At 36.5% G+C, this 20,895-nt stretch overlaps 2 protein-coding genes across 2 annotated transcripts; one reads left to right on the top strand and one right to left on the bottom strand.

Moving 5' to 3' along the window:
* Window positions 1-286: 286 nt before the first annotated feature.
* On the bottom strand, window positions 287-11,426 carry LOC121414296 (retinol dehydrogenase 12-like). Its single transcript, XM_041607424.1, has 5 exons — window positions 11,031-11,426; window positions 7,176-7,418; window positions 3,883-4,080; window positions 3,137-3,335; window positions 287-1,991 (listed from the first exon to the last, which is right to left on the bottom strand). Exons 1-5 carry the CDS (start codon window positions 11,248-11,250, stop codon window positions 1,784-1,786), a joined length of 1,068 nt encoding a protein of 355 aa, XP_041463358.1. The 5' UTR covers window positions 11,251-11,426; the 3' UTR covers window positions 287-1,783.
* A 3,364-nt stretch (window positions 11,427-14,790) lies between these two features.
* Window positions 14,791-19,149, top strand: LOC121414295 (NADH dehydrogenase [ubiquinone] 1 beta subcomplex subunit 4-like). The gene is made up of 3 exons (XM_041607423.1): window positions 14,791-14,967; window positions 17,570-17,713; window positions 18,714-19,149. Exons 1-3 carry the CDS (start codon window positions 14,836-14,838, stop codon window positions 18,777-18,779), a joined length of 342 nt encoding a protein of 113 aa, XP_041463357.1. The 5' UTR covers window positions 14,791-14,835; the 3' UTR covers window positions 18,780-19,149.
* The last annotated feature ends 1,746 nt before the right edge of the window (window positions 19,150-20,895 follow it).

Below are 20,895 nucleotides of genomic sequence, written 5' to 3'. Positions count from 1 at the left end.
ATTTATCCTTAAAATAAAAGAAGTTCGATCCTACAGCAGTCTCGGAAACATCTGTAATCTTACCAGATTGCGTAATCTTACAGAAAACACCCTTTTCCCATTTTAAACAGACCTGTTCTGTTAAATTGCAGAAAAATTTCTGTTTTATGAATCTACAGAATGAATCTTATTGCTTTCTGCAAAATCTTCTTTTTTTCAGTAAAATCACGTTTTTTTTAAACAGTGTATACGGTATATTTGCATACTATATTTGTGACTCTAAATGAGACATAATGAAAGTTGTGAATAAGAATCATAAGAAATTTATTACACAATCATATAATTACAATTAGTCATAAATTATGCAAAATAACAGATTTCAAACAAATCCAAAATGTAACCACAACATGATTACGTATGAAAAGAAATCCAGCTGCATCTTTGGAGAGTTTTAAAGCGGACGGAATGACAATAAAGAACATGAACACAGTCATGTAGAATTCTCTAGATTCATAAATCATCTTGATTTTTTTTCTTTATGAACTTCTAAAAAAAGAAAAGACTTGCCAAGAATATAGTGAAAACAAGTTACATGTATATAGTCAAAACCAAATACTATTATTAGTCACGCCAACGAAATTGACCCAAACCTACAGAACGAATGTCATAAATGTACTAAGGTCTGTATCGGTTCGTTTGATGTGACCATGACTGAGAGTCTAGTAAAATGTACCAATGTAAAAATGCACAAGAAAAAAAATCAAATCAAATATTAAAAAATGGTATTTATGATAATCAGCATAGAGGCCTAGGTTTATAACTGGCTCATATTACTTGGCCATCTGTTACTTGATAAAAGCATGCAATGGAATTTTAGTGATATGATAACCATTATGATAATATCAATGACTTTATTATTTCATCATAAAAACGTTCTTATTTGTGCACTTTGCATATTATTTTTTTCATCGAAAATAGGTGTAATTATTTTGCTTGAATTTTAAGAAGCAAAATAACAAAAAGCAATCGAATTTTGTTTTCACTTCCGTATTTCATTCATTTGTAAATAAAATCATATACAATGCAGAAAAAATAACCTTGAATTTAAGTTCGCAAGTAGCAAAAGTCTCGTCTCGATAATTAGAATATCACAGTTATTAAACTACTATTTTCACGAACGAATATATTCTGCCATTAAGACGTTATATTTAATCACGGTATGATAAGTGCTTTAATTAACCTATCTGAATAAGCGTTATTCAGTATTGTAACAACCTTTCATACAGTTTCATTATTGTGTTGTTACTGAAAGATATCGTAAAAATGGAAATACTGTCTGTTAATGCAGCAGTTTATGGGAGGTTGGTATTCGAATTCTATAAGCAATAAAATAATTTAACATGAATAACAAAGTGTAAATGGATTCTATCAATCGAAAACAAAGTAGAATATTTAATTGTGGTGGTTTTTACAGACATTGTACGCTAAGTTCAACAGTGAAATGTCGATGGATCAAGGGTTCGTTATTTCGGCGGGATAATTTTAATCGAATTCATCGATAATGATAGCACAAATCGCATCAAAATGTATACCGTGATAATAGAAATCTTCAATCGAATTATCTTGCAAGATGATAAAGTGCTTGCAAATCGGCAAATTTTCATTTATGTGTATTTTTGCCCAATTCGAACATAGCTAGTGCCGTGTTCCAGTTACAAGAAACTAACTCTAAAGCGCCCGATGGTACGTCTTCGAACAGACATGGTCGGTCTTAATAGTCAGCTTCACATGTTGGCTATTATCATTAGGCTTTTAGTACATCCGGACTGATTCCTGTAGCTTCGCAACTCACATCCCACAGTTGTTTAGCCAGTTTGTCATCTCGAGCAAGTTTGGATTCCTTTGCTTTCCGACAGTTAGAGAAGTATCCTCCAGAAAGATGTGTGATTGATTCGTCAATAGCGCAGTAAATGGTTGTCTGGGCGCCATCCTTCTCACTTAACATAAAGAACCTATAAGGTAGAAGATCATTGTAAAGCTAGGATATACAAATGTTCAGCACTTACAAGAGGTCAACACAAATGACAATTAAATACCCCCACATTGCGTATGGTTTATTGGAATAACGTATGATTACGTATGGTTTATTTGAAAGGAAATATGTCTATTTGTATAATAAATGTGTATTCTTTTATGAAAGTTTTATCTCTCTCATTGTGCAAGTAAAGTGTAATTAATGATATGATTTTAAGATTTTATTTATCAATGAAAAGAAAACAATGTTTAATGTAAAAGAACATTATCAATGAATGCAATAAAAACTTTGGGTAACAATGGAAAGTATGTCATCTGACTCAATAAGCGACGTGCCAGATCCATCGTCACAAAGTGAGACAAAAGAAGAAATTGTATAGACTCCCTCGAAAAGAGGGAAGACCATTTAAAGGCTTGCAGTAAAGCGAATTTATTCCAAACTTGAAATAAAATAATTTTTACTCTTTTTAAATTTCAAGTTGAATGAAAGTTGTGATCTGTTCAATTATCTGGTATTGGTAGGATCACAGACAAGGTAACAATTCTGGTGTTTATATGGTGTCTACTGAGGATATAGCACCTCTCATTTCATTTCACTCCGGTGTTTAATTTGTAGTGTTAGCCCAACACCTATGGGTGTTATCAAGATATCTTTGGTTGTGACTTTTACACTTTCTAGTGTTGTATTCAATATCTAGGGTGCAATCTTAACACACTAGGGTGTAATCCTCGGGGGACACTACCTGTTTAAAACCTCGGTTTTAACACTACAGAGGCCCGTATTCTCAAGTCTGGTTTAACTTTAGCCATGCATGGTCTAGCTCTGTACTAAACATATGGGAAGCTGTAAATGTAAAAAGTTTGATTTAATTATTTGGTCTTTCATTTTTCATGCTCTTTGAACATGCATTACCAATGAAGAAACAATAACGTTATTGTTTCCTTACAATTATGAATGATCTGAGAGTCAATAGTGAGCTCATAAATTGAACTTTTACTGTTAGAGATTGAAGTCACTTTTACCTATCCAAAGTTACACTACAACTTTAGACCAGAGTAAAGCCGAGTTGTGAATACGGGCTCTAGAGTGCATGCAGCGGGCTTTAGAAGGGTTAAAACTCACATGAGAATGGGTAGGAAGAGATAATACATAAATTTTGTCCCGCTCGATCCCCAGCTGGTCTCCCATATATTGGAATAGATAGCCCCTGGATGAAGGGAGTAAGCTGTGACACCAGTCCCCTCGAGGCGGCGGGCTAACTCTCGGGCAAAATGAACGTTGGCCAGTTTACTTCGACCGTAGAATTCAATTCCTTTCACTCCTGTATAATTAAATGATTTGAGAAATATTATTAATGTCATCGAGAGACGTCATGTTACAGTCAAACCAATGAAACTGACTCTAAACCGATCGAAATAAAAGAATAGATTCGGTCGATGAGATGGTTTTGCGGTGTAGGCCTACTGACTACAGCATTACAGACGAATTTACCAAATGAATTTTCCAAGCAAGTAGATGGAGGGCCCAGACTAGTAATTCATCAGCCGAAGCATGACACAAATGAAAAAGAATAATTTTTATAAAGTTTAACTCGTTGAATTACACCATATGTTTAATAACTTGATGCAAACATCATTCTGTACAAAATCTTTCTATTTGATGGGTAATTTATGTTAAAGGGAAACATGTTAATGTAACACAAGTTCGAACAATGCAAAGTGGCCAAACATAAGAATTCAGGCTTTCTTAGAAAACCATAATGAATAGCCCAGATGGGTTAAATGGAATATTATCATCTTGAATGATGGAATGAATAACTTTGAAGTTGTAATCCCGAATAAACTGATAATATCGGCAAAATGTGTTACCTTTTCCAGACTTATTGGTGTAATCAATATTGCTGATTGAACTATGTAAAAGAGATGAAACATTGATAATCCGACTGGGGGCGCTCTTCTTGATTAGGTCAATCAAGGTCAATGTAAGAACAAAGTGGCCCACGTGATTGGTTGCCATGACAATATCAAATCCTTCTGGTGTTGTCCTATATTTGGTTCCACCGATACCTATATAGTTTGTTTCGGACATACAAAATAGTTAAGGCAAACATTACAAATAATAACCAAGATAAATCTTCTGGCGCATAGGAGATATTTTGATATGGGTGAGGGCGGGGGGTTGGAGGGGGACGTTAAGTAGACATCACATTTTCTCGAATGAATTCTAGGGGTAGGCCTATTATAATGATTATGAAATTGCATGACCAAGAACTTTCCTCTTTATATGCTTCTTCCTTCCCTCCTCTTCCTCTTTTCACTCGTTTCTCATCGTATTTTCACTACTTGAAAGAAAAATAGGGGGCATCCCGTGGCACCGTCCCTGATCTTATATAGATGTATAACCGTTCGATCCGGGCTATAACTATCATCTATCAGACTAAGTGATCGCAATGGACTGTGTAATCAAGCAACCCGGCCTTTCATTATGAAACAACCCTTACATTATTTTTCAAAATGGTGAACTCGAGGAGAGAATAAATAGATATGAGCAAGAATAAAAGTGAAAATAACGAGGAGAAAAATGGGCAAATTAGAATTAATGCAGGTTATTTTATCAAATACATTACAATATCCGTTCGTTCTCTGATCGTGCTCGATCCATTGGTCTTCATTGCGCTCAAAATGGCTCGTTTTCAAGTCAATGCACAAAATATATTTCAACTTGCGCTTCGCGCGTTCATTATTTTGTTTTGAAATAACATTCAACTTATGCTTTGCGTTCGAATGATTAATGGGAAAAGTATCACGTACATGAATTCCTAAAAAGCAGCCTTCAAAACATTCCTTTTTGATCAGTAGGGGAAGGCGGGGTAAGTTGAGCATAGGGGCAAGTTGAGCCACCAGCCCCAGGCCAATAATGAATGAGTCAGACATTGTGGTGTTGTCATGTATTGATGACCCATAGCATAACCCCTAACCCCACCACATTGTTTTCAACTTTGAAACAAAAAGTAGTTTTTTAGAGGGAGAAATATGGATTTCAGCCAAAAAAGTAAAAAAGAGTGTGAAATAGATTAGTGCTTTATAAACACACACATCTTTAAATATAATAAAGACATGATAACAACATTATTAGTCCAGGTATGGATCTTCATTCTTGTCATAGTCTTTTATATGATGGATGCATAATAAATGTGTGGATACAAAATTATCGCACTAAGTTCGGACTGGGGTAAGTTGAGCCAAACAGCATGGGGCAAGTTGAGCCATGGTAATTCCTATGGTAATGTATCTTAAAAAACAAACAAACCATAAAAATCGATTGAAATGCTGGCTGAAAGGAGCAAATTTACATGACTGCTCTTTTCCTTTTAAAGGATGTTAGTATTTATAGAGAATTAGCAAGTGAAAAGACTTTAAACAAAAAATTGACATGCTGGTTCTCCTCTCATACATTTTGTACATAGTTTTTGTGGCTCAACTTACCCCAGAAGGTGGCTCAAACTTACCCCATATATGGGGCAAGTTGAGCCATTTGACATCGTTTTTTTCAAAGGTCACGATGACTTTCATTGTGGGGATAGAAAGTTAAATATAGGTGGAAAATATTTCAGAAGAATTGAATTTCAAGGCAAGGTACTTATTTCGACAAGATTATTAATCATATCAATTCTAACATGCAAAAAGCAAAAACTGTCACAACTTACCCCGCCTTCCCCTATATAAAACACCATTCAGCTTACGCTTCGCGCCCGCCTTAGGCCAATATCAGTGACACTCATGCAATCCATGTCCTGTTTGCAGATCAGTAGGTATCAACTTCATTTAAGCTTCACGTACGTTCGCATTGTTTACTGACAACGTGTCGTATGTAAAAAAAAGCTTAAATGTCACCTCTTTCCCACTCAATATACAAATAAGTTACAACTCGTATATTGCACTCGAAAAATGTATCATGTTCCCAATTACAATTGTGTCCAGTTCACATGGTTGATATAGGCCTAAATACGTATACAATAAAAAAAAATCAGCTTGTGCTTTCCGCTCGCATTGTTTGTCAAGTCAAAACTTAACAGGACATTCTAGCTGATCACCGAAATTGCCAAAACATGAAAAAGAGCTCGAAACGTCTTAATTTGCAGGGTTATATATAGCTCAACTATTACGTTAGCATTGTTTATTTAGACATAATGCGATACCAAATCTTGGTTGTAAAGGTAAAGCTAACTTCGCTTTATCAAAATGCTTAAATTGAACAGTGTGAAACTCACATTCACGTTATGTGAACGCACTGTGAAAATTAACACTGTATAAGTGCTTCCAATGTGCAATGTGTTCATGATTTCAGGACGAGCAAACCCTTCGAGGGGAGTGTGGGTGCTGCATGACTCTCACCAGAGATTGATCGGAACAAAGAAAGCTCGACTTACTTTTTTCATTCCTCGATCGACTCGAATTTGAAGAAACATAAGTCTTAAAGAAATATTAATTTCTCAAATATAGTCCTAATTACAATGTGATGTTTTCCGTTAAACGGTAATTTCAATTCTCTTGGTGAGAACCTCATATTCAGGGGTGACGCAAGGGTATCATGAAGAGAAGGGGGGGGGGGGGTTAACAATTAAATCCCTTTCCCAAATGATTGATTTATAATAGTACTAGTACACCAAAACAGATCACTCATATTTATTATTGTTTTCCCCTTCTTTTTCTCGTCCACATTTATATCACACAGAGTAAACGTACATTCTCACTCCCTTTGGCGCTATACTCCTGCTCTCATATCCATATAATAATTGACTTCTTTCGATGACTAATCGCCTTTTATTGGGCTCATACTGCTTAATAATCGAAACATGAAACCTGGAAACGAATTCTTTTAGGTCTGCAGTGCAGCTCGTTTAATCTATACAATAAAACCGGTCCTGGAATTTCAAACAATTTCGTATGTTTAATTTTTTTCATCATTCATCGACTTGTTTATTTCAAGTAGTGAGGAAAAAACTGATTAGGAAAAAATGGAAATGACGAGAAGATAAGAACGAATACGAAAAAAGAAAGAAGTGATAATATAAACCATCTTGGGATTGTGTGAATTTCTAATATCGACTTATGTAATAAACCATTTTGGGATTCATCATTACTAATATTAGTTTTCATACCTGCGTTGTTGATGAGAATATCGAGTCTCTTCTCTTCTCTTAGTATCTCTTCTGCAAAGTTCCTAACCGATTCTAAGTCAGATACATCGACTAGCTTGAAGATGACATTTTGATTATTAGATCTCTTGCGGACCTCGGTTACTGCTGCTTCTGCCTTGATAGGGTTTCTACATCCTAAGATGACACGAGCTCCTCGGCTAGCTAGATCAACTGCAGTCTCACGACCAATACCTGAATTGCCTCCTATACGACGAGTATCAACAGGTAAACCAAATTAAAGTGGAATTAAGACGACGATTCCAAATATTGAGATATTTACATTAATAGCAACCTTACAACCCCCAAACACCAACAGGTGATTCGACCCCCCATTTTTTTTCAAAATAGTGAATTTAAACGATTTATCCCTACCCATTTTCCCTGAGTTCGCTCCTGCAATGCCTACCGAGACGGGTGTTCTCTGACTGTGAGAGCTAAATTTTTCCTCAAGATTCTCTAGTAGGTCCATGCCCTAACCAACCAATATCACCACCACAACCATCATCAGGAGCGACCAGAAGGGGGAGGGGGGGGGGGGGGGTGCACACCCGTAAAACTGTTAGAAACAATGATGACTGATGACATTTTTGTTGGGGGGGGGGTCGGGGCTTATCAATATTTTTTCGGGGGACGAAAAGTCCTCCATTTGTGAATGGAAATTTTGTGTTATCAATATGAAAGGGGGAAACTTATATTTTTTTCTTGTAAATTTAAGAGAGAGAGAATATTTTTCATTTATGATTTATGAAATAACCAAATAAATGAATATATATCATTATCCAAACAATACATCAATAAAAATGTTTTGGCCCATGGTCGTATAGGCATTTCATGTAATAACATAAGAAGGAAAGTGGGGATGTAACATCAGCCCACCTGATGAATATTCATTACGATGTGCATATACTGTTTCCACAAAATAAAGTTAAAACTTCAATAACTCCGTTATTATTTTGTTATCCGATTTTGAAGAAATTTTCAGCATTTTGCTTTGTGAATTTTACTCTATTTATTTAGAAATATTTTCAGCCCGGACCATCCCTTTCAGGGATCAAATTCATCACATGAAACAGTTAAATACACCTAATCATTCCGCCAGTCAAATATATATAGTTCCAAAGTTGGTGATATTTCTTCCCAATTTGGGAAAAGGAAGTTTAGTAGTGACCCTCCATAGATTCAGTGTAAGATGGACAATCATTTAAATACACTTTGTCAATGAGCTACATTAAAAAAAGAAGAGAGAATTGACTGGTTCGAATGAATATATTGCCTTGTAAATAGGCCCGTGCAACCTGTGAATCCTAATGAATATATTGCCTTGTAAATAGGCCCGTGCAACCTGTGAATCCTAATGAATATATTGCCTTCTCGTTGTAAATAGGCCCGTGCAACCTGTGAATCCTAATGAATATATTGCCTTGTAAATAGGCCCGTGCAACCTGTGAATCCTAATGAATATGACTTGAAAGGCTCAAATTATTTATATCTCATTAAATAGAGTAAAGTTCACAAAGTAGAATACTGACAATTTGATCAAAATTGGATAACAAATAACGAAGTTATTAAATTGCAAAGATTTGCATTATTCCGGTGAAACAGTTCTAGGCATGTCTTCTTATCCCCCGGGGGGGGGGGTCAAATGTATTTGTTGCACACATGCGTGACCAAAGTATTTCGAAACACCCCCTGAACGAGTTTTTCTCTGTGTGCAAAATAACACCCTTAACAAGTTTTTCACGGGCTTCATTTACAAATTTTGACCCTAAACAAGGTGTCCCCAGAATATGACCCCTAAACAAGTTTGACAAATTTCACGACCGTTTTCCAGTTTCCCAGGCCCGTTCCCATGCAGGATCGTTGATTACAAGAACCCGAACACCTTTCAGAAACGAAGAGGAAATAACCCGGGTAAAAAGCTTTGGGAAAAAAAATACCCAAAATACATTTGACCCCGCGATTGACCATTGAGCAGTCTTTTAAAACCACTCTTTTTTTTTAAATCGGTGTTTTTGATACCCTTAATGAGTGCACGCGCGGCCCTCGTCCTCGAAAACCCCCCACCCCTTTAAACGCGTTTTTTTTTTTTTTTTTTTTGGGGGGGGGGTCACGCGTGTGTACAGCAATATATTTGACTGCCCCCGGGTTCTTATCATTATGTAGGCTCACTGATGATGCCATATCCCCACTTGTTCTTTTGTACTTTATCATATGAAATTAGGTTTTATTAAAAAATGTTACCAGAACCAAAAGAATTCGATTGACAACATAATGCATTCGTCATTTATTGCTGCAACTTATTCCATCATTATGGAGACACATCATTTACACATTTATGAAAAAATTAAATAATTATGATTTCATGTAATAACATAAGAAAAGGGAATGTGACATATCAGACCACCTAATGAATATTCATGAACACATTCCGAGAACTGTTTCACCGGAATAATGCAAATTTTTAAAATTGAATAATTTGTAATCCGATTTTACTCTTTTTAACATGTTTAATATTTAGATATAAATATCTTCAGCTAGCTCGTAGATCCCTTTGAGAAAACAATCATAAAATTAGACGGAAATAATAACCCCGGTTTCCTGCATAACTGTGCGTAGAAACATCAACGGTACTTAGTCTATAGGCACAGACCCTGATTGAAACTTTGATCAACAAGTGGGTCTCCTAGCAAAGACTAGCACATGCAAAACTTGCTGTTTGAGTAGCCTTCAGTACACGTGGCATCAATAGGCTGCACATTCAGACCCTTCAATCGAATGAGGGGCCCGGGGGGGGGGGGCACTTACATTGACGAGTAGATACCATGCGCGACCAAAAAAAAAAAACCAAGATAGGGCACGTTAAGTACGTAACATAAAGTTTAGGGTGTAAAAAATGATAAAATAATGAAAAAAGGGTATCTATTTCACTAGGAAAGCTACGTGTAAAAAGGGTCGAATTTGCAAGGGTATAAAAAAGACTGAAGGATGTACTTTTTGCCCCGTCAACACTATGTGTTTGGAGTCCGATTTGCGCGATCGTATACCCAATGAAGTAGGTAAAGGTAAAACCGACGACCGCGACCGACGTCCATGGCATAACTAAAATATCACTGTAGGGGAGACCGGGGTTAGTTGGAACATGGGGTAAGTTGAAACATTGTAATTTTCTTTAAAGCCTGTAAAATAAATTTATGCAATACTGCCCTCAATTTATTGCTATTAATAATACAACAGTGTAGAATTATTATTGCAATAAATTTCGGGCAGTATTGCATGAATTTATTTTACAGGCGTTAAAGAAACCCCATGGCATGTGCCAACTAACCCCGGTCTCCCCTACTTGTTTAGGGGATAAATTCATGCAGGGAATACTTGCCGAGGGTATCGTTTGTTTCTAATACTTGTTAAAGGGTATTTTGTTTCACTTTAAGAATATGGAAAATACATATTTAGGGTGTTTTTCTAGACCCCATGGTCGCGCACATTGGCGGAGGAAGGCAAAAAATTTGTGGGGGGGAGGTCCACCTGAAATTTTGGGATGGACACAGATAAAAAATTGAAAAGCAAAAAAAAAGGCTATCAACCAAAATTTTAGGGAGGGACCACAAAATTTGAAGGGGGGTCCACCAGGATGTAAGGGGAACGCAGGAAACAAAATTAACAAGCAAAAAAAAAACCCACCTCAACTCAAATTCAGGGGGGAGGTCCCACAGCCCCCCCCCCGCCGCCTATGGTCGCGCATGGTATCCACCCGTCAATGGAAGTGTCCCCCCCCCCGTGAGGGATTTGCACGGCAGACTAGCTAGTCGTACTAACCTGTTATGATCACGGTTTTTCCTTTGAGCGTTACACTACTCTTCACACGTCTTGTACCTCCATAGAACCACACACAATATAAACCATACGAAGCAGCTATGAAACCTACGGTACCAACAGCAACTTGTACCGGGAGAGAAGCGGCGTGAAACCAATCTGCAGATTCCCTCAAAATTACTTTTCCGTGTGCGAGCAGATCTTTCGCGATTTCCATTGCCATGGCTAAATTTCTAATACAATTACATGTACTGATATATTAAGACTTTACAGAGGGAGAAGTATAAGATTCTGCGAGCTGTTAGCACTGTATAGTTTGCTATTCGCTTGTCGGCCCGTGTTTACCAAGAAGCTTAACATTTTGTTTGAATACCACTTGGAATGTTATTTAATCATTGGTGTCGTCGTATGGTATCTTCATGATGGTTCGGATAGTGTATATAAATAGCACTCATTGATAAGACATATTTCTCCCTCACCTTATGGCCTTGTAGTGTCCCGACCTACAAGACCACTTCAGGGAACATGAGTGATCACCTGCGCTGTATGCAGCAATCCTCATAACGAATTAAGCCCCCCGGCCCCTGCTTCCGTGGCCCCTGAGGTCTGTATAACATGGGTTTTGCCTACCTTTTTCATTACAAAACAATTTTCATTCATGCCGCGCATTCATGATATAAGAGTAGACTATACCAAGATCTGTTGGCGAATGAGATGTGACAATTAAAAGCTGACGTATACTTGGTTTACAGAAACGGGGCCCAAGATCCAGGGGCTTGGTGTAAAAATGGCAGAGGTAAAAATGGCAAAGGTAAAAATGGCTGAGGTAAAAATTACAGAGGTATAAATGGCCAGTCTTAAACCCCCATGCCAAAAAGTCAAAAAGCCCTCCATGCACAGTAGATTAAAATAAAGGTCCTATGAAGAAAGTAAGAATTATAATATGGAAATGGTATAACATGTTTAAAATCATACTTTCGATCTTCTGCACCAAATTAATAATACTTAATTGGTATTTCTTTTTTTTTTCCTGGACTTACATACGGCCTTTTCATGTCAAATCGCTCTTCTAATATTCAAATTTGAAGCTTGAATCCCAAGTGTTGTACTTAATTCATTTAAGGTGGAATTCACCCTGACATAATTATACAGTTTATTGTAAAAATAGCAGAAAATAATTAAACTGATATTGGTAAGTGTTTTAGGTAATCCATCAAAGATTTAAAAAGCTATTAGAATTGTATGTTTTAATGGTGACGTCATTTGGGAGCAGGTTTTCCCATATATGGTGTAATAAAAATATCAATGAAATGTCATGTTCTAAAAAAAAAGAAAATGGGTTTTATTGTATCTTTATAAGAATATATCAACATAAAAATCATTTCACATCCACTCCTGAACATTTTTTAGCATGTCATGATCTATACCTCTCTCATTTTTGCCTCTGCCACCTTTACCTCGATCTGTTAGTTTTAACTCCGACATTTTTACCACTACCATTATCCTCCCGAAGGCAGTCATATTTTTTTTTATATGTTTTATTGATTTTTCAAAGTTTTACAATCATCGAATCAATATACATGTAACAAAAAATAAGCAGCAAAAATAAATAACAATAGTGATATGAATAATAATTAAACACATAAAACACCAAAACATAAATACTGCAGCATATAAGATACCAAATAAGCATTACAGACCACTTACAAAGCAAAACCCAAAGAAGGCGGTCATATTTTTTGGCTGTACACATGCGTGATTAAAATATTTCCAGACACCTTTTTTCTTTGTGTGCAAGATAACCCCCTAAACAAGTTTTCGCGGGCTTCATGTACAAATTTTGGCCCCTAAACAAATTGCCGCCAGAACCCGGGGGGCCACTTCCATTCACGAGTGGATACCATGCGCGACCATGGGGTCTCGAAAAGCACCCTAAACACGTAATTTTCATATTCTTAAAATGCACCCCTTAACAAGTATTGGTGTGTGAAACCCATCCCTTAACAAGTATTGGAAACAAAACGATACTCTTGGCAAATATTCCCTGAAATGAACCCCTAAACAAGTACAGGAATGTTTTATTGTTTATACGGGTCCTTTGGTCGTCGGCTTTATCCTATTTAGTTTAGTACGACCCAACCGTCTACACCTCGCGCAAGTGTTGAGGCAAAAAGGACATCCTTTATAAAACATTTTAATTTTGTTTTATCATCCCCGCAAATTCGACCCTAAACACGTAATTTTCCTGGCGAAATAGATACCCTTTTTCATTATTTTTGTGTTTTTGACACCCTTATCACGTTACGTACGTAACGTGCCCTATCGTGAAAAAGACATCCTTTTTACGTGTTTTTTTGGTCGCGCATGGTATCCACTCGTCAATGTAAGTGGCCCCCCCGGGCGCCAGAATTAATCTCAGGCCCGTTGCGTACAATCGGGAAGAACCCGAACACTTTCAGAAACGAGGAGGAAAAAGCTTGGGGAAAAACATACCCTAAACACCTTTGGTCAGTCTTAAGAAAATATTTGGAATAAATACCCTACATTTGACCCCGTAATTGAAAAGTATTCAAAACCACCTCTTTTGATTAAAGGCGGTGTTTTTGATACCGAGAGCTCGCGCGGCCCGCGTCTAAAACTGAAAAAAAAGAAACCCCACTACACCCCACTGACCCCCCCCCAAAAAAAAACACGCGTTTTTTTTTTTTGGGGGGGGGGGGTCATGCATGACTGGCCATCCACCCGGGATTACATTTGCCATATTTACCTCTGTCATTTTTGCCTCTGTCCTTAACTCTTTCATTTTTTACCTCTGCCATTTTTACCTCTGTCATTATTACCTCTATACCATTTTTACCTCTGCCATAATTACCTCTGCCATTATTACCTCTGCCGATTTTACCTCTGCCATATTTACCTGGCACCGATCCAGGATTTAGTAGTATATAGGCAGTGGGGCAGTTAATTGCCCCACTCACCGCCGAAATTTTGAAAACTGAAACATTTTACCGTTTTTTTTATACAAAATTCACCAAAAAAGTGTACGAAATCCTTCAATTTTATTTTTGAAAATGTAGAGCAACCATAGCCCTAGGAAGCAGGGGTGCTAAAGCAACGTCCTAAGATTTACCTGGGTGGTGCTCCGTGTATTATTCACCAGAGCAAGCACGTCATGGAAATCTATATATAGATATGCTATAAATAGCGGAAATCTAAAACCAAAATGACCATAATTCTGTATAATACAGAATTATGGTCATTTTGGTTTTTGAAAACTTTTTTTTCTTGTCAATTTTTTTCCTAGACCAATATCACCTTCATTTTGTAGTAAAAAAACATTGCTGTTGGTTAGATGTCAAATTTTAGTGCCCCTGTTAAAGGGCCACAGGGCCCTATTCAATGCATCCACGTGGTAAGTTCGGTCACTTTCGTTTTTTAAATGCATCTTGCAACCCCCCCCCACCCCTTCCCTGAAAAGAAATTCTATACGACTATCGGATATAAATATCAATGTAAGTACTCTAGGGTGGGGATGGTGGCTGCAGGTAGGGGGAATTTCCCCTGACCCCATTTCGGCAAAGTCAAATAAAAAAAAAGAATACGTCTCCCCGCTCTCATGCAGCCCCTCTCTCTCCCCTCCCCCTCTGCCCCCCCGGGCTGCCCCCTCCCGTAAATGTCTATCATCGTAAAGCGGATGGAGAGGATTAATAAAATCGTCATCCAAGGCTTCTGTGGTCATCATCCAGTTTGAAATCCAAAACGCCCTCTTCTGACAGATTTGAGATAGGATATAGACCTTGTCCGAAAAATGGCTCCGTCTACTGAGTGGGGAATATCAGCTTCTGAAAAGCAGGCAGAATTACAGCGATCACAAATCCGCGCGAGGATTAGGAATGACTACCAACGGAAGATAAACAATCCAGCATTCAAAGAGTCTTTGGTATGTTAAAATATCATCAGATTGTTTGCAATAAATATCATTGAGGTCACTTGCCTTCGTGAATGTCAAACTGTTTCGGTCAAGGCGCGCGATTAGCTACGCACGCAAGTTAAATGCGGATATCACGATTCTGTGGTGTGTCCGTTGAAATTGCACACGAGATAAATCACCGATTTCGCGTCGTGGGATGAGCTAATGGAAAATTAGGATGTCCGATGTCTGGAAACTAAAAAAAAAAGGGATACCAATTACCAAGTACAACTACATGTATGGCAGTGTATCCTATTGCCGGACACCTTATTTCAGTGCTTTAAAAATGACAACTAGAGGAAATACAATGAAGAAAAATTATACCTTGCTATTCCAAATATTCTGAAAATTATGAATTTGATGAAATTATTTTATATTTTCCAACCGTTTTCTTTGCACCGCACTTGCCGCATACCCCTCCGCGAAAAACAATTATTTTTGTGTGTGACAAATTACATCATAATTCCGGACGCGCCACGGACGGGTAAAAATATTCTTAATTATAAATATAATGGTGTAAGAAAAAGTTGGTGTGATTTTTTCATGATATATCATCTCATGAGTAAATTCTAAGTTTTGGTTTGCTTTCTTATATCGATTTTGAGCAGATCTTTGTAATAAATTGGTGTTTGCTAACTAATTTCATTTTTTAAAAAATTTTTTTGATTGCGTGTTCGATATGGCACTTTCCAGTATTTATGCTCGTTCATATCGTGACCCTGCCCTCAGTCAAGTTCTATCGATGCGCAGACGATCGTTGACGGCTCTCTACCTCGCGCACGGACGGCCGGGATATATACCTTGAGAACTAGCCGCCGTCGACGATCTGATCGATGGAGCGGACGAGATTAAAATTCGGCGAATCAGGCCCGAAATTAGGTCCGTATTGCCATCAGAAAATAGATCAATTGGGATCAATTGTTAATGCAAAACTATGTCATATGATATTTTAAGCATTTTCTGTCATTTTAGAGAAAAATAAGGTAAAAGTTGGATTTTTTCGCCTTGTTTTTGCAAACTTGTTCTTTTAATTGATCTGTGAAATTGAACTGCGGAAGTCTTACGGTACGAAATTGATTTCGTACGCAGTACTATGCGCGTCCGGAAATATGATAGTGTCCGGTAATACAATACGTGACTATACGCCTAATCGACTACCATATTTGACTAAGCATCATATCTGTGAAAATGTTCACTAGAGTCTAGTCTAAAAATACTAAATAATTTAATTTTGACATAAATTTTTAATCACATGTTGGCTGTTTTTGTTGCACTTGCAGATTTGATAAAAATCTGGCACTGTGGCAGGTTTTAATTTTTTGTTAACGTTGTCATGGCCTGGCATATTAGGACTTCGGGCATCCTTTGGGGTTGTAGCAAGAAACTATTTTCAATCAATTGCAAATTTCAGATGCAAATATACAAGTGGGAAGTGGTAGATCTATCAATTTTATCTGAAGCAATTTGTTGTTGCAATAAGCAGACCATCGACCATTATGATTAATAATCAATTGTAAATTTCCAGTGAAATGCATGACATGTGATGGAGTTTGTGACATTCAATTGATTTTGTGACCTATAATTGACTTGCAATCAATTTCAAGTTTCTTGCAACACTCCATTAGAAGCTACATGTAGGAATATACAGCTGAAATACTCGCTTTTGTCATGGAAAGCAATGGTTTGATAAACACTCAACTGCATGTACACGTAGACAATCAAAACAATGCATGAATTGATTGAATTCAATTGTCTGGCGGGTGATCAGGCCAACTGTTCGCACGATAGAGTGTATCATATTAATAAACTTGGATATGATGGTAATGGAAACTAGGTGAGTTTAATTTTAGGTTACTGGGTCAAGACCAAAGGTTTAAGATCAATTAACTTGGATTAACATTTTGTAGAATATTTTATTTTAATCATTAAATAAACTTGTAGAAGATTGTTATTGGATATCACAAATGAAATTAAATGAATCACACATTTTTTTTTAAATTGAGGTTTACATTTACATTTAGGTCATTTTAGTATCGAATAATGTTATTATATTTCTTGCTTAAATATTATTCATCTTTTCAATGTCATTGCAGATCAGTTTACTTCGATCAGAATTGATCATGTTTTAAAGATTATTTTCAGTACATGTATATTCAACCAAATTAGATGATTATTGTTTGAGATGGTTATTGGATATCACACATGTTGTGGTCTGAATAAAAGGTCAAAGTCAAAAGTCATTTAAATTTTTTTTGTCTCCCACTTTTTAAAGTATGAATTATTTAAATGGTTTTGCTCTTCTTCCGTCCATTTCAAAGTGCCCTGGCTGGGGGACTGGGGAGGGGGGGGGGTGGGCTATAAAAACCAAGAATATGTTGTAATGTGCTAGGATGACTCACCTGAAGTTAGCAACCACTTTTTAGAGCAGATAATATAAGCTATTCATACATGTAGTTGGACACATGTCATGAGGTGTTTTGGCATTGCACATTTCCCTTTCTTTGCATTATAAAACACTTCATGATTCTCTGTTGATAAGCCATTTAAAATATGTTTTTCTTTTCTCTTTCAGATTGATCCTGCCTACTTCCGATGGAACTATGCTCGGCATAACTCATATAATTACTTCAAGGCTACTAAATTGACCTCGATAGCAGGGGCCATTATGGGAGTAGCTATTCCAGTAGGACTTATCTACTTCTTCTATAGGCATAGGGTAAGTGTCTCACTTTCATCCTTAGTGGCTCAGATCTTAAAGGAAGTTCAAGCTCTGTAGTAATAAATGATTTAAGCATATAAGGAATATTGACAAACAAGTTTGAAAGAAATCGGACAAAGAATAAAAAATTAATTGACTGAAAAATTAGATCACTGACACTTAAGGAAATAAAATTAAGTTTAGAAATTTGGCAAGGAGGTTGTGGAAAGTTTTAAGGGCTAGAGACTCTCCTTTTTGTGATTTTCTCCTCTAACTCCACCTACATGTATCATCCTGCCTCTGGCAGTTTACATCAAAGCTGGCATCTTGAAGTGGCAAAATAAACAAATTCTTAGAGAAAGTTCATAAAGGATGGCAATTCACACACTTCGTAGAGCAAATTAACAAAAGGAGAAAGCCTTGAAGGTAGTCAAGTATTGATCAAATTGTTTATGTTGCATTAATGAATCTTTTTGTAGGAACTCTCAATATCTTGTTCTCAAATTGTTGTGCTTTCTCCAATGTTTTTTTATGAATAAACTTTCATTGTCTATTAAAAAATATAGAAGTTTGCTCTCCACTAGTTGGTATTTGGAGATATTAAGATTCATTAGAAAAATGACAATCCAATAGCACCCCAATATGTGTTTCACCTCTAAACCTCACATTGATCTAAATATTGAATTTAATGAATTGTAATGAAATTTTGAAAACTTCTCTTTTTGAACTCAGTATGAGTTGGGTCAAAGAAATAAAAGAAAGTAAGAAACAATGTACATGTACATACTGCGTATTGTAAGTTGACCTTCTATAAGTTTCATTCACTCATTCATTCATTCATTCATTCTTTAATTCATTCATAGTATCTTGTTTATTATTGATTTATTCATTAATTCATTTATTATACTGGATGGCGCTGTCAGTAAACTCGTATTGTTTTTCATATTACAAGTCTTTGTATTTGAAGTGCACAACATGATATTTTTAGAATGTTTGTTTCTTCTTTTTTTACATCTAGAAATACACAGAGGAGATGTACGAGTCTGGAAAATGGAAGAAACCAAGAAATCTTGTCAATGGATGATGTCATCATTACATCATGAACTATAAATAGAATTTATCTTTGTCTGCAAGTCAAGTGTACTTTCTCCCAGGGAATTCCATACTTTGTTTCATGGAGATCACCGTTCCCTTGTCAACATCCAAACCAGTCGGACAGCCTCGTCAACCTTATCAATCAAAACGGAAACCTGATAATTAGATTTAAAAATCTTTTTGTTTTAAATATAAACATGAGTTTTCAACAGCTTTCCACCCAGAAGAGCACTCCCAATGTCTCAGCCGAGAAATCCCCAATTCATGACTTGATCATGATTTTCTGAACTATCAAATATTTGAGCTTGCTTATACTATGTTTTATTGTGTGTATTGAATAGATTACATCTTTAAAATTAGTTATTTACATTCTTTGTTTCTTATATTCGTGACTCTTGTAATCTACAGATATTGAGTTGAGACTAGTATGCTGTGTAAACCAATTTGTCAAGGAAATAGGTCTGAATATGGAGCCTAAATTCCCTGCCAATGATTTATACAAGGTCCTAAATTTCAATTGCAATTTGTCTTTGTGTCAAGGCTCTCTTATTGAGCAAATTTCAAATCAGGGTCTGTGCTTACAGACTATCATTAGGCTTTTTTATGCATTTAGTTTCTTGGAAAAAAATTGGGAACATTTCATGAAACAAGTAGTCCGTAATTAGACATTATAAGCTACCAGAATTATAGCAAATGATTGACTCGGGGCAAATTTGTCAGTGAAAATCACTAGCCACTTATTTCATGAAACCCTTCCCCAGAATAATGATGGACTTATTCTGCACAAATGAAACTACAACTTGTTGGACAAACCATACAAGCCAATCTTTTGAAGGGACATTGTGAACCTAGATTGAGTATGTCTGTCAATGGAGGGGGGATAGGGGGATAGTGGCAGAGGAGCTGACAATGATTTTAGTAATGATAATGTGATGGGGTGAATACAGAGAAGCTCAAATAAGGTTAGGAGGCTTGAGTAAAGGGGACTGGTTTGTGTATGAAGGATGATATGGGAGGTGAGGAAGTTCATATTGAATGAAAGAGAGTGGTTAGTACCGTTGGTAGGTTGGTTAATGTGGCCGGGGGGGGGGGGGGTGCACCATCTTTCCACAGTATACTAAAATGGAAATGTGATGAAAAGGGAGTCGTTGCAGGAGGAGTTACAATCAAACATAACTCAAGACTTTCAATCTTAGCAAGTATTTGAAACTTTTTTATTTAATGAGTTGTGCTTGAATGTAATTTAAAGGACAAGTCCATCCAAGAAAAATGTTGATTTGAATAAAAAGAGAAACTAGCATAAGGCTAAAAATTTCATCATAATTGGATGTAAAATAAAGTTGAAATTTTAAGTTTTGCTTATTTTTCACAAAACAGTGATACGTACAACTCAGTGGCATGCAAATGGGACAGACGATGATGTCCAACACTCACTATTTTGTTTTTCATTGTTTGAATTATACAATATTTCAGTTTTTACAATAAGGACCAACTTGACTGAACCATGTATTAAATAATGCTAATTCCACTTTTTAGGGAGGAATTAATCAATGTTTCACTTGACAATGAGGAGAAAAATAGAATATTTCATGTAATAAAATACAAAAGAAATAGTGAATGACGTCATCAGTCTCCTCATTTACATACCGACCAGGATGTGAATATAACTTTTTCGTGAAATCAAGCGAAACTCTAAAATGCCAGAACTTTCTTATTTTACATCCGATTTCGATGAAATTTTCAGTGTTATGCTTGTTGGATTTGTTCTTTTTTTCAAATCAATTTTATGTTTGGGTGGACTTGTCCTTTTAGGAAGAAGAGTAACATGCAGCTACATTGTATACCGGTGAAACTGACCCCGGATAGATCCTTTATTTTCAGACATCCCATTAGTCGGTTTGGAGTTAACTTCATAAACAATTTGAGGAGAAAGGGGGAAAAATGTGTTATTTACATAACTGAACTTGAACCGGCCTGCGATTTTCCAGTAAACGTAAAGAAATAACAGATATGTAACCCTACTCTCTTTCCTCTCCTGTTGCCTAAAGATTACTATTACGGTCACTAACTACCATGGTAACGCTGATCAACAGCCAATCAAAATC

The sequence above is a fragment of the Lytechinus variegatus genome, chromosome 4, assembly GCF_018143015.1.
Source record: "Lytechinus variegatus isolate NC3 chromosome 4, Lvar_3.0, whole genome shotgun sequence".
NCBI lineage: Eukaryota > Metazoa > Echinodermata > Echinoidea > Temnopleuroida > Toxopneustidae > Lytechinus > Lytechinus variegatus.
The sequence above is the reverse complement of the archived record's forward strand: the minus strand, read 5'-3'. Positions and strand labels throughout refer to the sequence as shown.